The following is a 16,561-nucleotide window of genomic DNA, read 5'->3' as shown; positions in this document are numbered from 1 at the left end:
TTGGGCAAGGTAAGTGTATATTAACTTGGAGGGGGTTTGCTGCAGCCCAAGCACTTTATCTCTCAGTGTGCTCCTGCAGTTCTGGAATTCTCCTCAGGATCACATTTCAGGAAGGAAAATATTATATCCCTATTTGAGACCAGGTTGAAGTTGAACAGTGACAGGGCTCTGTAAGGTGGAAATGTTGATAGACAGAACCAACATGTGTTTTGTCAATTCTGTTCCAATGTTTTTTCCACTTGGCTTGGCACCAGACACAAGGATAAATTCTGCTCCTACCAGTTTGAAAGTATGTCATTTAAGAAACATTTCAGCTAGATAATTATATTTTCATATTAAGGAGTATGGCATCAGTGAAAGATTAATCTTATCTGCAGTTGTTGTGAACTGGGCCATGATGTGTATTGCGGTGCATTTTATTAATATGAGGTGATAAATAATTCAAGCTGAAATTTTTGCTTTCTGATTTTGGTACTAATTAGGCATGGCCTGAAAAATATCAGAAAAGTTCAGGATCACGGAACTTCTGAAGGTTCTCCTGCCCACTCACACCAAACAGAGAATTCACGTGGCTTTCTGATTCTAATAGCCACAAACTTCATCTGAAACAGCATATTCTGTGTGTTCATCCCAGACCTGGGACTCCCTCTTGATGTCTGTGTTTTATGTAAAGATCAAGGGGAAGATTGAACCCATTTTCTTTAAAGTGGTTTCAAGATGTTACTGATATAAACCTTCGGGGACTGATAGATGGTAAGAGCATGGAGGAGGACTGGCAAAAGAAGGAAAAAGTCATGTCCAGAGCAGCACACAATGCAAGGTAATAGCACTCTACCATCCTTTTATTCTGTCATGACTGCCACCCAAGACTATTATTCAGGACAATGACCTTCTGTGGATACCAGCTGGGGGAAGGTAATTTTCAGGAGCTGAGTGTCCCTGGCAGATGGGAAGATGATGAAGAGATCTCCACATCTCAGGCAGGAGCTCACAAAGCTGTGCAAACCAGCTGGGAGCATAAATAAGCACAGAGGCAGCAATCTGCACATCCCCTCCCTGCAGCTCTGTGGGAAATGCACCTGTGCAGCCAGAGGCAGGGCCTGGATCAGCTCTGGGGACACTTGTACCTGGTGTCCCTGCTGCCAATCCTAGCCAAGTGGCACCTGGTGCCACCAATGGCTTTGGAGAGAGCTCAGCAAGAACAGAAGCCCAAAACTACATTGGCAAAATGCTCTCGTGGTAAAAACAAAGTGAAACTTGTTGAAATGTTGGGCAAAATCAGATCTGTGACCTGCTGATGCCATGCAGAGCTGAATTTCCCTCCACAGGAAGGAAATGTGGGATGCAGTGACACTGAGGGCTCAGCCTTGCACTGGAAGGAGTTCTCCAGGTTGGACATGTGTAACTTCATGTATACAAACAGTGCCCTGGAAATCCAAACCAGAAGTGCTCACATCTAGTGCTGGGTTAAAAAGGAAAGGTCTTGCTCTCAGAGGACCGAGTCTTGATTGTTCAGGCTGTTTTTTCAGGATTAATAAGGCTCTCTTTCCCCACCTTTGCTGTGCATTCAGGTACAGACCCTTCTGTGCTTGCAGCTCTGTGTGTCCACAGATCCCCCAGAGCTCCCAACACACCAGACGTTTGTGGAAGAGGTGTTACTTTATGTACACTCAGGTTGAAATGAAAATGCTCAGTGCTAATTACATTTGGTTAATTAGGGGTCCTGCACACACTGACTCCACAGAGGGAATGGACACACAGAAATGCTGCATGGTAGAGCAGCTCCTGGAAGTCCTTTGCAACAAACAAGTCCTGGGGAAGCAGGATGAATCTCATCTGTCCCAGGTGCAACCTCCTCTCCTGGGTGCTCAAGTGACAAGGTTATACATTTCAGTTAGGCTCCTCTCAATTACTCTCTAATCTCAAAGTGGACAGGAAAGGAGCAGCTGCCCTGGTGGCCTTGCTGGGTGAGCAGGATGGCAGTGCTGCTGTGGCAGTGTAATGCTGAGGCTCTGGAGATGACAGCGCCAGCTGCATCCCCTGTGGGATGCAGGATGAGCTTCAAACCCCTCAGCTTGGTCCCACCTCAGGCAGCTGCTGGCAGCAGGTTTTGTACCAGAAATGGCTTCCTTACAGATTCCAGCTGGCTGAAACTGTAGCCTTTAGCTGCTTCCCTCAGTAATCCCTCAATAATTACATTAGAGCTGCTGGCCTGGCCTCTGATTTCTGGAGGTGCTTGACCAGAGCCAGGTGAGGCTCCCTGGGGAGGCAGACCCAGGCATTGCCCGTCCTGCCCCCAAGACCCAAGTCCATCCGTTTTCCCAGTCCCAGGCTGATCCCAGAAGCAGAGCCACGGGCCTGGCTGCTCATCATGCTGAGCTCTGCTCCTGCCTGGGATGAGCCAATTGCTCCAGGTTAATTGTGGCACTGTGTGCCTTGTTACACTTTCAGCTCTTACACTGGCTTTAAATGGGAAGTGATCTGCAGGGGGATAGATTCCACTCCTCTAAATGCTAAGGTCAGTTAAAATCCTGTTTATCTCAATTCCTTTAATCTGAAATGCTGTCTTATCTGCATCTTGTTCTGCCTTTTTTCTTGTGTGATGCTCTGGATTTGCAGAGCTGCTGTGGTGATGGTATCTCAGCTCCCCACTGAGCTGGGGCACCCAGAGGCTTCTCTCAGTACCCAAAGCCAAAGTTTATTCACTATATTTTAACATCCCAAAGATGTGTGGGGAAAATTAGCCTGGTGCTGTAGATATGAGATGGAGAACATAAAAGTGTGCATCCCATAGTTAATCATAAAAGAAGCCCATATAGATTTTCCTTAATTAATCAAGATGGCAAACACAGATATGCAAATGATGCATGCTGCTGAGGAACAAACATCTTATTACCTTGGTGCTTTACACCTTCAGGCTTCATTCCTGGCTCATGAGAGCTGCCTCCCTCTTTGCTGTGGAAATCAAAATACTCATTTCAGTATCTTTTACAAGCTCAGTAACCTTCCCACAGTGCCAGAACACAGCCCCTGATGGTCTCTGCTCGTGCCCAGCCCCAGCACAGAGGCTGTGGGACTCTGGAGCTGCAGGATTCCCACCTGTGGGCTGGGATGTGCTGCTGGTCACAGCCCAGGGCAGCTCCAAGGGACCAGGCTGCAGGGCTGGGAACATTTGCAGGCTGGCAGTGACATCTGCACTGTCACTCAAACACAGAAACATGTTTCTTGCCTCCTGTGGACACATTAATTCAGGAAAACTGATAAGCCTGTTACTCAAGGGAAAGCCTTTTTGAATTTTAAAGGAGCACTGACCACTTTGACGGGAGCTCTAAGGTATTTTTAACTTCACTTTCTCTAGTTCTTTGCAAGGAGGTGAAAAATCCTTGAAGGAAAAAAACCACCCTTTCCATAAAATGCATTTTGTTTGTACTAATATGATTTTCTTTCATTGCAGCTGTATCCAATTTATAATCTTAGGGCCAGATCCTGTCCTCAGCTGTACTGGGTTGAAGCCTAAATAATTCTCTTGTCATTAGTAGATCAACATCACCTATGTAATGATAAAACTGGGAGCTGGTTTTCCATGCCTATTTCAAACCAGGGAAAAAAATCTAGGACTTGTTTCATGCCCCTGCAGCTTTTTAGCTAAAGATCCAGAGTGGTTTAGAATTCACAATGTCATGGGTTGACTTTTTTTTCCCATCAGATTGTTTCGTACCATTGGTTTGTAAGACAGAGCCTAAAATACCAGAATGGAGCAATAGTAAGTTCCTATTAAACATGCATTTTCTAGATGTCTAGTCCCATTATCTACATCGTATTTTGCATTTATCACTTCTGGCAGTCTTATCCCAGATTTTTAAATTAATAATTTATTTCTGTGATTATTCTGTATCCTTACATTAGCTTTAAATGGACAGGAAAACTAGAAATTTCTAGAGTCAGTCTAAAATGGTGCATTTCAGCCTCTCTCCTGGCCTCTGCCTTTCCAGTGTGAAAATCTTTTCCATATGAAAGGTGTGCTTACTCTCTGGATTCGACAAGTGCCCTTTAGTCTATGAATGTAAGATAAGCTTATTAGAAATTAGCTTTAATTTTTCATTGACTTAATTTCAAGTGAGTTGATAAGATTTTAATGTCAGGCCATGCTTAAAAATTCTCTCTTTGACAGGAACCTTTAAGGATGGTTCCTGCTGATATAGGGCTAATTTTCAAAAATATTAATTCTGAAGTTATATCAAAGATTTCATTGATGTCCTGACATTAATTATGTCTGTGCCTTCCTTGGCAGGTGTCTGGGGGGTTCCTGATTTTCATCTGAGTGAGGTTTAGTTGTGTTTGTCCTGTGACAGATTTTGTATCTATTTCACCTTTGGTGAAATCAGTTGGATTTTTGCCACTCCTTCAGTGGGAGTTGGATCAGACCCTCAGACTATAATTAGCAGCTGCAGTAAGGCTACTGCTAAACTTCAACATGCATGCAAATCATTGCAGTAATAATCTTATAAACAGAAGATACACAAGTGTGTTTATCTTTGTTTTTATTTTTGGGTTTAATGTTGCTTAATAAAGGACAGCTTTTAAATTTCTGAGAGAAGATAGAGCTTGGATGGCATCGTGGGAGATGCTAATTTAATGGGCTCTAGCAACATGAGACTTGACGTTTGAGGTACCCAACCCTTTTCCATTTTCATGCAGAGACATTCTATATATAAGCCTGGCTGTGTGTACAATAGTCACCTATAAATAAATGTGGGCGAGAAGTGGGGAAAATTATTTGTGCACATTTCAGCTGACTAAATCCTGGCTGTTGGCGTGCTGGGTGCGAAAGGAGGAGAGGGAAGAGTGCTCAGAAAACAGCCTGCAAGCTCAAATGAGGTGTGTGTATATTTATATATTTATATAGTGGAGAGAGACTATTTACAGGAGCAGGTAGTGACAGGTCAGGGGGGAGTGGCTTCACACTGCCAGAGAGTAGGGTTGGATTGGATAGTAGAAAAAGCAGAAATATTCTTTATGCTGCCTTCCCTGTGAGGGTGAGGCCCTGGCGCAGATGCCCAGAGCAGCTGGGGCTGTCCCTGGATCCCTGGAATGTCCCAGGCCAGGCTGGATGGGGCTTGGAGCAGCCTGGGAAAGGGGAAGGTGTCCCGGCCATGGCCATGGGGTGGGAATGGGATGAGCTTTAATGTCCCTTCCAGCCTGAACCATCCACAATTCTATGATACATTATGTCATTAATGGAAGAGTTTGCAGTGAAAAATGTTGTAACCATCTTCCTTCCCCTCCCACACCAAGGAGAACGGGTGGAATTTCAACATCATTGACCACAAAAGGCTTTGGTTATGCCCCAGCTCTTGCTCAGCTGTTCTCCACTCATGGTTTAGTTCAGGAGGTTGAACATTTCCAGCAGGAAATTTCCAGCTTTTCCCAGTTACCAGTTCCTCCTGTTTGCCTGCTGATGGTCTGCTCAGATCTTCCCCAGCTTTCTCTTCCCTCCTGGCCTGAAGCTGTTCCCAGCATTTGAGAATTAGGAAAGCTCTGCAGATGAAGCAGGGCTGTGTAGGGCTTGACTCCTTTCAGCCCCATTTTCTGCAGGTGTGCCCTGCCTGCTCAGAGCAGCTCTTCCCCTGCAAGAGTGCACCCTGGAGAATCCCTGAGCAAAGGGAACCACATCATCCTTTACTTCAGCAAACATCTTGACTTACCTCATTTCTTGTGAGGTAGGTCTCTTGCCTCTAAAGCTTTTATTGCATAAATTCCCCAGGTTGGGTGATTCATACTTAGAGATTTCTCTAGATAATTAAAACTAGGGGTAGGATTAGAGCTCCACAGAGGTGCATTAGGCTCTAAGTGTATTACTTGCAGGAAAACACTTCCATTAATGGGGGCATAAATCGCCTCTGCACAGATGAGAGAAGGGACAATGTAGAATTTTTCACTGGCTTCAGGGAAGGGCTTATTCTTCATTATTTAGGACCAGATCATGGAGCTTTCATTTAGAATGATGGGCTATCACACTCAGGAGTTGCCCCTCTGAATCCACTGGTGAATGATGCTCAGCAAGAGAAGGAAGGGCTCCATGGCACCAATTTGGAAAAAAAATCAGTGAAAAAAAGCATTTGAGAACACCCCAGAAGTTCATAGAAAATGTGAGTGTGGCTGCTGTTCTCTGCTTAGTTTCACTATATAAAAACAAAAATAGCTTATTTGCAGACTAGATGAGCAGCCATCAATTCTTAATGTTTCCATTTAATTTTATGAGAGATCCCTTTATGTTTTCTTCTATCTGCTGCCCTCCCCACACTGATTTTCTCATTCTTCAGCATTCTTAAATGCTGAGCTGTCAGGAATTGTGCTGTGGTGCTTCTGACTGGCTCTGAGTCAAATACTTCAGGGTTTGCCTCAGGTAGGAAAAAATACAAAGATGCAAAAAGTGATGGAAAAGCATCAAGAATTCTTTGTGAAGTCTTGTTTGTGCTCTGTGATGGCCCCTCTGAGCAGCTGATCCACAGCTTGGACAGTTCTTCCTTGTGCTCTCAGTGAATTGTCTTTTACCTCTTAGAGACTGAAGCAGCAGAAGAGTCCCTGCTTAGGAAAGCACATGGAGCTAACCTCAAACACAATTTAAATGGAATTTATAGGGACAACAGAAGTGTAACAGCAATGACAGTATCAGGAAAAGACAAGAGAATAAGGTTAAAGAAAACATGAGTGTGTGATTATAGAAGTCATTATCAGAAATACAAGTACAAACCAGGAGGCCAAGGCAGGATTCAGGGTGACCTGGGTGGCCTCTGGCTCTGCCCCTGGGCTGGGTGGGGGAGCTGCCAGTGGGATCCCTGCAGGGGGACAGAGACCAGAGGGAGGGTGTGCCCAGGGGTCAGGCCCACTGAGGCATTCCCACACCTGCTGCCAGTACCCTCAGCTCCCTGCTGGCCCCTGGCCACCCCTCCCACCCAGCCAGCCCTGCAGCATCAGCTGGAGGTGTGTGCTGGGGGGGGCACTGTCAGCAGGTACCAGCCAGCTCGGGATCCATCCTGCCAGAGCCACCAGCATTCCACATCAGAGCCAAGCGTGACTCACCAAACCTCAGACCTCCACAGCATTGCCTGCATAAATCCTGTGCCTATTTTTGCATAAAAAGCAGCTCTTTCCAAAGCTATTCAAATGCCAGAAATAAGAGATTATTATGACTTCATGTCATGTTGAAAGACAGGTGGAGGAGAGCACAATGTTTGTGTTGGATTCAAATGTCTGCTGAAATCATTCCTGTCATTCCTAATTGATGTTGCATCTGTCTTTAGATTGGGACTATTGAGGGGAAAAAAAAGCTGAAGACCTTATTCAGAGAAATAATTACAGTTATATGCTTGTAGATGTAAAATTAAAGTATGTGGGGGGAGGGAACTACATCCTGTAATTTATCACATTCCTACATCCCTGAAAAATAATTAGATGCTGGGCACTGCTGCAGAGGCTACTGTCAGGGGGATAGCAGTGGTCAAAACCAGGCCACTGGTTCTCATTTATTCCGTCCATTTTTGCTCTTTTATTGTGTTTGGAGTATTAGTTTCCAACTATCCAGAGACACAGCAGAGAAACAATGGCAGCTTTATTAAGAGCCAGAGACGTAATCCCCAAGCACGAGCGCAATTGCAGAAGCTGGAGAGGGAAAAAAGGGAGTTCTGCTTATGTCTGGCTTTCAGGAATTTTACCCTCCAAAGTCCTTCAGCATGATGTAGTTATGGGCAGCACTAAATCTGCATCACTTTGACAAACTTGAAGCCACTGAAGATTATTAACAGAAGCAGCCTGTGAAGGAGCTCTTCAAGAGATGCCTCACATCCCAGTTGTATGGCTTGGGGGTTTTTTCCTCTTCTTTTTCTTGCTCCTTTTCCTGATGCTTATATGGATGTTGGATCAATCCATCACAGTTGATTTGTAAATTTGAATACAAGGACTGACTTCATCTGGTCAAACTTGAAACTGCTCCATGTAAGACAGACACAGGTTTCTATCAACAGCTTCCCAGTGCAGAGGGCAGGGTTAGATGGGATATTGGGAAGAAATCCTTCCCTGGGAGGATGGGCAGGCCCTGGCACAGGTGCCCAGAGCATCTGGGGCTGCCCCTGGATCCCTGGCAGTGCCCAAGGCCAGGCTGGACAGGGCTTGGAGCAGCCTGGGGCAGTGGAAGGTGTCCCTGCCCATGGCAGGGGGTGGGACAAGATGAGCTTTATGGTCTCTTCTGACCCAAACCATTCTGAGCTTCTGGGATTCTCTTCCTCCTCTACCTCTCTCGCTGCTGCTTTCCTTTATCAGTATTGTCTGCAGCTCTGTGTTGGAAGATCCCTGCCCAGCTAAATGGTTTCACCTTTGGGAAGCCTGGGCTGAGTTACCCCAGATATTCCCCATGTCCCAGCCAGCAGCTGCTTGGACACTTGGTAGGAAATTGTCCTGGAGGGGCAGGAGTTTGGGGCAGCTCTCCTGTGTGATTTTCCCTTGGAACAGTGCAGTTGTCACTGCTCTGGTGGGCTGAGTTGAGCCCAGTTTGTGTTTTCCACTGTAATTCAGGCCCTCAGGGCTGGTTTTCCTCCCCACCATGTGTGCAAAGGAGGTTGGTGTGGGGAGAAGGGAGTGAAGGCACTCCTGGGACTGTCAGCTAAATGTACAGAGCAGTCCAGAGGGAATCCCACTGGAAAGCAGCCAGTGCTTGCAGGAATCCAATACCCCAAATCCCTGCTGGGCCATGGGGAGTTGGTGGCTGCTGTTTCACAGACTGAATTAAAGGCACAGTGGGCTCTGCTCTTACCTGGGCTCTGCCTTTCTGCAGAAGTGCAGATCTTTTACCCATGTCCAGTGGGTAACTACAGTTTTATAAGTTTTGTGGATTTCATTTACAATTCACCCCCAGAACATTGTTTAAAAAGGTCTTGGAAGTGTAATTTTATACCAGTGTCAGCAATTGTGAACCACGGCCTCGGGCTGGCAGATAATTCCCTGGTATCCAGGCAGTAGAGTTTATGTATGGAAATGCTTCCTGCAGCTTCAAGGACTTCTGATAGTTGTCTTTCTAATTTCTACACCATGCATGTGAAACCAGGACTTTGTTCATAAATTAGGAATCTGTGCTTGTAACACGAGGTAGTACAGAGGTGTGTCAACTTCAGCACTTCTTGTAGTTCTGGAAATTGAAAACTAATTGCTTATCAGAAATGTTCATCAGCAAGTTCCTAAATAAATATTAAAGTTTTACATTACAGAATCTTGCTGCTTCACTGACTCTGACTGTAAAGTAGCTGGGAGGGATGGACTCCCCCTTCACACGCTGTCAGGTTAGGGAATTGTAAAATTAAGGTGCTTTTTCCAGCACAATTCCATAAGACTTGCATGTCCAGATGCAATTTTAACTTCTCATTTATATTTGCAATTCAATGCATGTAGGAGCCTTCAAAAATGAAGTCTTCCGTGAAAATTAACTTGGATAATAAAAAGTAATAAAACTTGATTGCGGCACCATCTCGGTTGTCTTCTGGAAATGGACAAATAGAGAAGGGCTGGAATGGGTGCCAGTGGCTCCTGGAAGGTTTTCTTTTCTCCTTTCCCTTTTGCTACAACAATCAGCTCCACCATGACTCATTGCCTTCGTTAGCAGAGGGAAGACATCCCTCATTACTCATTACCAAAGCAAGGGCTTTCTGCTGCAGGAACAGCCCTGGCATTCAAATTCAGGTACCTTCCACAAGAAGAGTCACTGTCATTCTTCCCCAAACTTTGTCAAAAGAGACAAGAAATATTGCTGTTTAATTGTCCCTATTTATAAATAGACCATCCACAATGACAGAATTGTAATTTTAATGCTGCAGTTGGGAGGAAAAATGCACATTTTTCTGTGTTTGTGTCTGAATTTCAGTTCAGGGAACTCACACTGAGACTCAAGGCTATAAATGATCATAAATACAAAACACATTTATTTATTTGTTTATTTATTTACAATTCATTTTCTGACTTTTTAATTACAGAGCACTGTGGATAAAGGACATAAATGCACACACAAAGCACTTGTTTAAGTAATTCAAGGATATATTTGATTTCAAAGGGAGCAGGGAAGACTTTAAAATAATTTCTTAAAATAATGTTTTTTCTTGATTTTACTAATACAAATGTTCCTTGTCTCTTTTCACAGTCCCTTTTTTCAGATTTATTTACTTGGATATGAAGGAATTGAGCTTGTATTAAGTCTTTACTGTATTTTAATGTGGTTTTTATTAAGTTGTACAGAATGGTCCATGCCTCTTTATAAATAAAGCTAAGATCATGTATTACTAGAAATCACATTTCAAACTGTGCTTTTGCCAGACATGGTTAAGATTTTCTAGGAAGGGACATTATAATTGTATGATTAATCTTCAGAAAAGGGAAATTTTGGCTCTGCAGTATTTCTTACTGTGTTAACTTCAGAGATTTATAAAACCAACTTGAAACTGCACTGTAAGTGTATTTATAATGACTTTCAGGTGATTTAATAATGCTCAGAATTTGGTGACCGTACAGATCACAGCTCCCCAAATGCAGTGCATTACCTCCAGCATCCAGATGAAGTTATCAGAGGTGGAGGGAATGGTTGGGATTGTGTTTCTGCAGAGAGCTGCACTAATCCAACCCCTGGGCTGCTGTGATCCCATTGAGCAGTGGGACATGGGCACAGGTGATAAAGAACATCTCAGGTGAAGGACAGTAAAGAGCTTCTCGGGCTGGGGATGGTGAAGAACATCTCAGGTGAGGGATGGAGAAGAACATCTCAGGTCAGGGATAGTAAAGAACATCTGAGGTTGGTGTTGAAGCCCAGCTGGGGTGTGTGGGTACCCCCCAATCTCAGACCTGGGCTCCCACTGGGGTCATGTTCTAAGAAAAATTTCCAAGCCAGTCTCTGATCCATTTCTGCTGGTTTTAGATGCTCCTGCCAGTGCCACTCCCTGCAGCTGGCTCTGCTCACTGTCCCTCTTAGTTCATGATTCTGCAAACCCATCCAAGGAGCCCTTGATCATGCAAATAGCCCCACTAATTGTGGGTATTGGTACTGCCTTATTCCAGTGGAGTGAGAGCTTCTCAGACCCAGTGTGCAGGATCACCTCCTTCAATTACATTTACATGTGACAAGCCGTGGCACAAGGTTGTTTTTAAAAGTCACCAGTTTAAACAAAGCCACTTGAAACCATGCCAGAAGCCTTGTGTTAAGTTTCCTGGCTGTGTGCTCCTTTCAGTGTTTCCAAGCTTTGCTCCTCACAATAGTAAATATCAAACAAGCACCCTGGGGAGCACTGGGAGCTGGATTGGCAGCTCTCAGTCTCCATTTAACATGCAAATGCTCAGCCTGTGCTCACATATGGCCACTTGCTGGATCAGAACTCAGTTCATTCACACAGAACTGGGGAGTTCTGGGTAGCTGTGGGGTATGTGCACAAAACACCAGAGCACAGGGGTTTAAGCCAGAAGGGGAACAGAACACAAAATAGAGTTTAATTTACTTGTGTTCAAGAATCCAAATACTGAACATGTTTTTGCAAAGTCCTGATTTTTCTTTTTATGGTTGTCCAATTCACAACAGGTAAGTAATCAGGCTTCAATCAACTGCCTATTTCCAGACCAGTTATTTGAGCTATTTTGTGACTTTAAAGCAATTCCTGACCTTCATCTCTTGGATGACATGCAGAGTTTCTTTAATGGTGCTGAGGACTGAACAGGCTCCCACCGACACCTACAGAATTCACCTCTCTGGCATTTTCTTAATTTTCACTTTATTAAGCAGATAAAAGAGGAGCTGTTTCCTTCCCAGATCCCTCTGGGGACTGTGAGGCATCAGTCCAACCAAGCATTTCTTTGATCAATGAGCAGAGTGAGAGTTGTGGGAAGCCTAACGTGTGGCTTTGTGTCCTCAGGCATCCACTGTGACAACATCTGCAGCCAGGGCCGCTGGGGACCCAACTGCTCCATCTCCTGCAGCTGTGAGAACGGGGGATCCTGCTCCCCTGAGGATGGGACCTGTGACTGTGCTCCGGGATTCAGAGGGCCCTTGTGCCAGAGAAGTAAGATTTCCCATAGCTGGCAGAAGCAAGGCAGGTAGAAATGCTCCTTTATGACACCAGGCAGACAAATCCACAGTTTCTGAGCTGCTGTAGCTCATGACTTCCTGAGGGCAAACGAGCCTGGAAAAGGCTCCTTCATCAAGAACTCTCCTGCACTGAGCTGTGCCTTGTGTTTCTTCTTCTGATCACACCTGGAGGTCACAGGTGACCTGGAAGGAGGAGCAGCACCCTTACAAACCAAAGCTGGCAGGACTCAGTGAAGTCAGACCTGTTAAGCAGTCAGCCACCACCCATCATATAATGACAAGTGGATGAGCGTTGGCATCAAAATAACAAGGCAATGTTTTCTTGTATGCCAGAAAAAGAAACACAGCAGCCCAAAATAGCTCCTGTTTGATGCTCTGCTGCTACATATTAAAATGTACCAAGCAGATAAAAATCCTCTCCTTTGCTTTATCTGGGAAGCTGCATTTGCCCCATAGGGACCCTAATTCACTACACCAACCATCTTCCCATGTAAACAAGAAGTGGATTTGTCTTTGTTTTCTGCTCAGCATTTCTTCTTCTTCCTCTTGCTGTGAGACATTCTGCATGGCCAGTTCATAGATCCCCTTTGATTTCACCAGTTACACTTGACACTAGAACACACTCATCTCTAAAAATAATTTGTAGCTGACAGTTTTTATTTAAAGCCATTATAACAATGACCTCTAGCACTGCTGTAGTTAATGGCCTATAAGCATTTCCATTATAAACTCCAATTTCCAGGTGCTTCAGCATATCTGTGCAGCTGTAAAACCTCTCTCCAAGGCTAAAATGTGGAGCTCAGAGCTTCAGGGAGATGAGGAAGAAAATGTTTTACAAATTTGAAACCTTAAGAGTGCAAAACTTCCAGAAGTTAATAGTTCCTGACCTCTCTGAGATGAAAAAAAAACAGCTTAGTTCTATCAGCTGTAGGCATGCAGGCTACAAGAGCAACCCTTGTGCCCAGTTTGCAAGCCCAGGAATCAGGCTGCTCCCTGAGGATGTTTGCCAAGGATCTGATGGGGAGAACTTTTCCTCCCCACTGGGGTGACAGCAGAGGGGTCCTGTGGATGCTTCTGCTCTTGCCTCTGTGACTATTTGGCCTGGGAATCCAGCTTGGAATCCAGCTTGCTTCCAGCTCTTTTCTGGGATTCAGGCTCAATACCTTGTAAGCAGACCTTGCTAAGCTTGTTCTCAAAATCATCCATATTTTTCTCTTAGAAATTCATTTAGAAACAGGATTTAGGCTGTTTTATTACAAGGCAGAGCTGAGGATGATACTGAAGATGATACTCAGCCAACTTGTTCTGTCTGTGTAATCAGGATTACATGAGACACTGGGATGGTTTAGTGCTCTTAAGCCTGCAGAAATGTCTCCAGGAATGATCCAGGTTGTTTTATAGCTACTGCATCATCAACCAACCTGTCAGCTAAGCTCCAGCTGGAAATGTGCAGTGGGGTAAGAGCCTGACACCCTCTGAGAACATACAGTCCATGAGAAAATTCTCATTTGCTGGAAAAATAGAACAGACATGATTTAGTAACCACTGAGCCAGAACTATAGAACAGAGAATCACAGGAGTAAAAATAAAAACATATAAAGTTATTTTTACTGTCACTTTCTGCAATTTAACATTTCTTTGTGTTATCTATTGCAGTGAATGTTTGGACAGTGGATGCTTTTTCGCTCTAAATGCTCTTAGAAGCAAAAATCTGCTTTTAGAAGAGATACTGAGCCATAATCCTGATTCTGTACCTGATGTACAAATTCTGTAATAATTTCAATCCAGGTTTTAGGCAAAATAAGCACACAATTCAGTACAAGTTTACTCAGCTATTTGATGTGATTACTGATTTAAATCAGGTGATTTTGTATGGTGTTACATAATTACCATTATTGGCTTCTTTTCATCACTTGATGGCTGTCGCTTCTCCCAGCTGAGCACAGGCATTGCACCAGATAGGTTTGGAAATCAGCTTTTGGCATAACGGTTTTGACATAAAATATTGTTTCCTAATACACCTTCTCTGATTTCTTGACTCAATTTCCATTTCTTTCTGAGTTTCTGTTTTTGTACATGTATGCCAGTGTTTCTTTTCCTACCTGTCCTAAAATCTTTGGAATGTGTGTTATTAACCGTATCTGCTGTGGGGTCTCAAATATCTTAAACTCCTGTTTTGTCAAAGTTTTTAGTTTAGAGAGACTCAAATGAGTGTCCTGAGAGAGGGAGGCTGCTGAGAACTCTGCTGTGATATTAAATAGCCAAGGACTTCCATGAGGAAGGAAGGTGGGAATGTTTGAACACAGGAGCAGTTTTACCAGCCTGCACTTTATTAGACATGGAACAATCCGACAGGCCTCATCATTTCAGCTGTCCACTAAATTGTGCTTGATAAATTAAGAAATATTAGGTTGGGATTAAGACAGACAGAGAATTCTCAAGCTCTGATGGAAAAACCTGTGACAGCTTGGTTTGTTCTGTTTTCAGTTTGCCCCCCCGGGTTCTACGGGCACCACTGCAGCCAGCCGTGTCCCCAGTGCGTGCACAGCAATGGTCCCTGCCACCACGTGTCGGGGCTGTGCGACTGCCTGCCCGGCTTCTCGGGGCCGCTCTGCAACCAAGGTACGGCCCCCTTTCCCTTCCCTTCCCTTCCCTTCCCTTCCCTTCCCTTCCCTTCCCTTCCCTTCCCTTCCCTTCCCTTCCCTTCCCTTCCCTTCCCTTCCCTTCCCTTCCCTTCCCCTCCCCGGACCCTCTGCACCCAAGGTACCGCCTCCCTTCCCGCGCAGCTGCTCTGAGCCAGCCCCATCCCCTGCTCCCTGCACTTTTCACTTCTTTCTGCAGTTTAGATCCCAAGAAACTCTTTCCTTCCGAGGGAAAATGCAAACAGGTACTCAGTCACCCTCTTGGAAATACGATGTGCTCCTGGTTTCATAAATAATCCAGCTCTGCCACACTGGATTGAAATGCCTGTGGAATGAGACACCGGCTGTAAATACATCAGCATCCAATGGCTTCATTTTTCTTGCTGCTCAGCCTGTCCTCACCTGAATGTTGATAGCACCTTCCTGAGATCTTTGCTGCAGGACAGGGAGGTTCTGGTTAAGGTAAAGGCCAGCTCAGGTGAGCAATCCCCAACACCCAGTTGTGCACCAAACCTCATTGAGACTGTGCAGGACCTGGCTGGGAATGGCTAAAACCATGGACACAAGGAAAGTTTGCAGTGAGGCAGAGAAGGGAGTTCATTTTCACAAGTGAAGAGGAACTTCAGCTCCCCCAAACACCCATCGCCTTTCTGTACCTTTCAAAGTTCCACGTTTAACTCCAGGTGTCATTTTCATCCTAAAAATACCCACAAAAGCCCTCAGCCTTCTGCACTCTCAGTTGCTGCATACTGCAGTGGGTATTTGCTACACAGATATTTAAAAGAAGTGATTTGTAGTGACCCCTGCCCCTGTGAAGTCACCACCCCTGCCAGAACTGAATGACACTTTCAATGACCTGCTTTTCAGTAAGGTGGGATTGCAGGCAGCACTTACCCAAAATCATTAAACATAGATTAAATATAACCATGGGGTTTTTTTTTTCCTGTGCTGTATAGTCAACTAAACATTACACTAATTAATTTATTAAAATGAACGTATTTCAGTGCATTTGTCCATTTTATGTGAAACGTTAGCCAGATTTCAAAGCATAAGCAGGTCTAATTATCCTCTTAAGAAAACTATTTTATTTTTGCTCAGATGTTCAGCACTTCTGGTTTTACTTTGAAATGTTGATCTATCTAGCAAATTAATCTTAAAATATTCATGTCCTAATTAAAATCAATTTGTGTTGCAGTTTGTCATAATGAGTTAACATGTAACTTTATTTTGTAGAAAGAAAAATGCTAATTAATTTTCCATTAGAAAAACGTGAAATGAAGATTTCACTTTGGAATTTTCATTTCCTTGTGCCATTGGCAGCAGGAACATTCTTCCACGAGCAGTGTGTGCATGTGAGGAGCTGTGTAACCCCCAAAACTGCACAGGTTGACTCAGTTGTGCCAAGGATTCCAAGCTGCAAACAACTAAACAGCTGTTTTGTGAATATCTTTCATAATCCCAGAGCGAGATGGGTTGATAATAACTTGTTATCACTGCTAGAACACACCTGACATCCCACAGGGACTTTGGGAGTCTCACTTCAGAGCCTTCTGAGCTAATTAACATCCCAATCTGTGTTGTACAGTCAGGCTGCTGCTGGAGAAAGCAGCATTAGGCCTTGTTTTACAGCTCTCTAAAAATGATTGAGACATTTAACAAATGCTTGGATTTGGATCTCACATCTTCACAAGAGTCTCTCTGTCAGTCCACAGCCAGGTTGTTTAAATTAGGGAGAAGAACCATTTTGTCATCCCCGTGTGCTGCCATTCCAGAGGGCGTCATCCCATTTCCAGAGACAAGGGGAGCTCCT

At 44.4% G+C, this 16,561-nt stretch overlaps 1 protein-coding gene across 2 annotated transcripts in view; it reads left to right on the top strand.

Annotated features, from left to right (window-relative positions):
• MEGF11 (multiple EGF like domains 11) overlaps positions 1 to 16,561 on the top strand; it is a 189,305-nt gene that overhangs the window by 141,116 nt on the left and 31,628 nt on the right. For both annotated transcript variants that reach the window (XM_058811484.1, XM_058811483.1), the window contains exons 13-14: positions 11,937 to 12,083; positions 14,597 to 14,731. In XM_058811484.1, coding sequence (XP_058667467.1) covers positions 11,937 to 12,083; positions 14,597 to 14,731 — 282 coding nt within the window. The remainder of the gene's footprint in view (positions 1 to 11,936; positions 12,084 to 14,596; positions 14,732 to 16,561) is intronic.

Source organism: Ammospiza caudacuta, chromosome 10 (genome assembly GCF_027887145.1).
Source record: "Ammospiza caudacuta isolate bAmmCau1 chromosome 10, bAmmCau1.pri, whole genome shotgun sequence".
Lineage (NCBI taxonomy): Eukaryota > Metazoa > Chordata > Aves > Passeriformes > Passerellidae > Ammospiza > Ammospiza caudacuta.
Note: the sequence above shows the minus strand (reverse complement) of the source record. Positions and strands in the feature narration are given on the sequence as shown.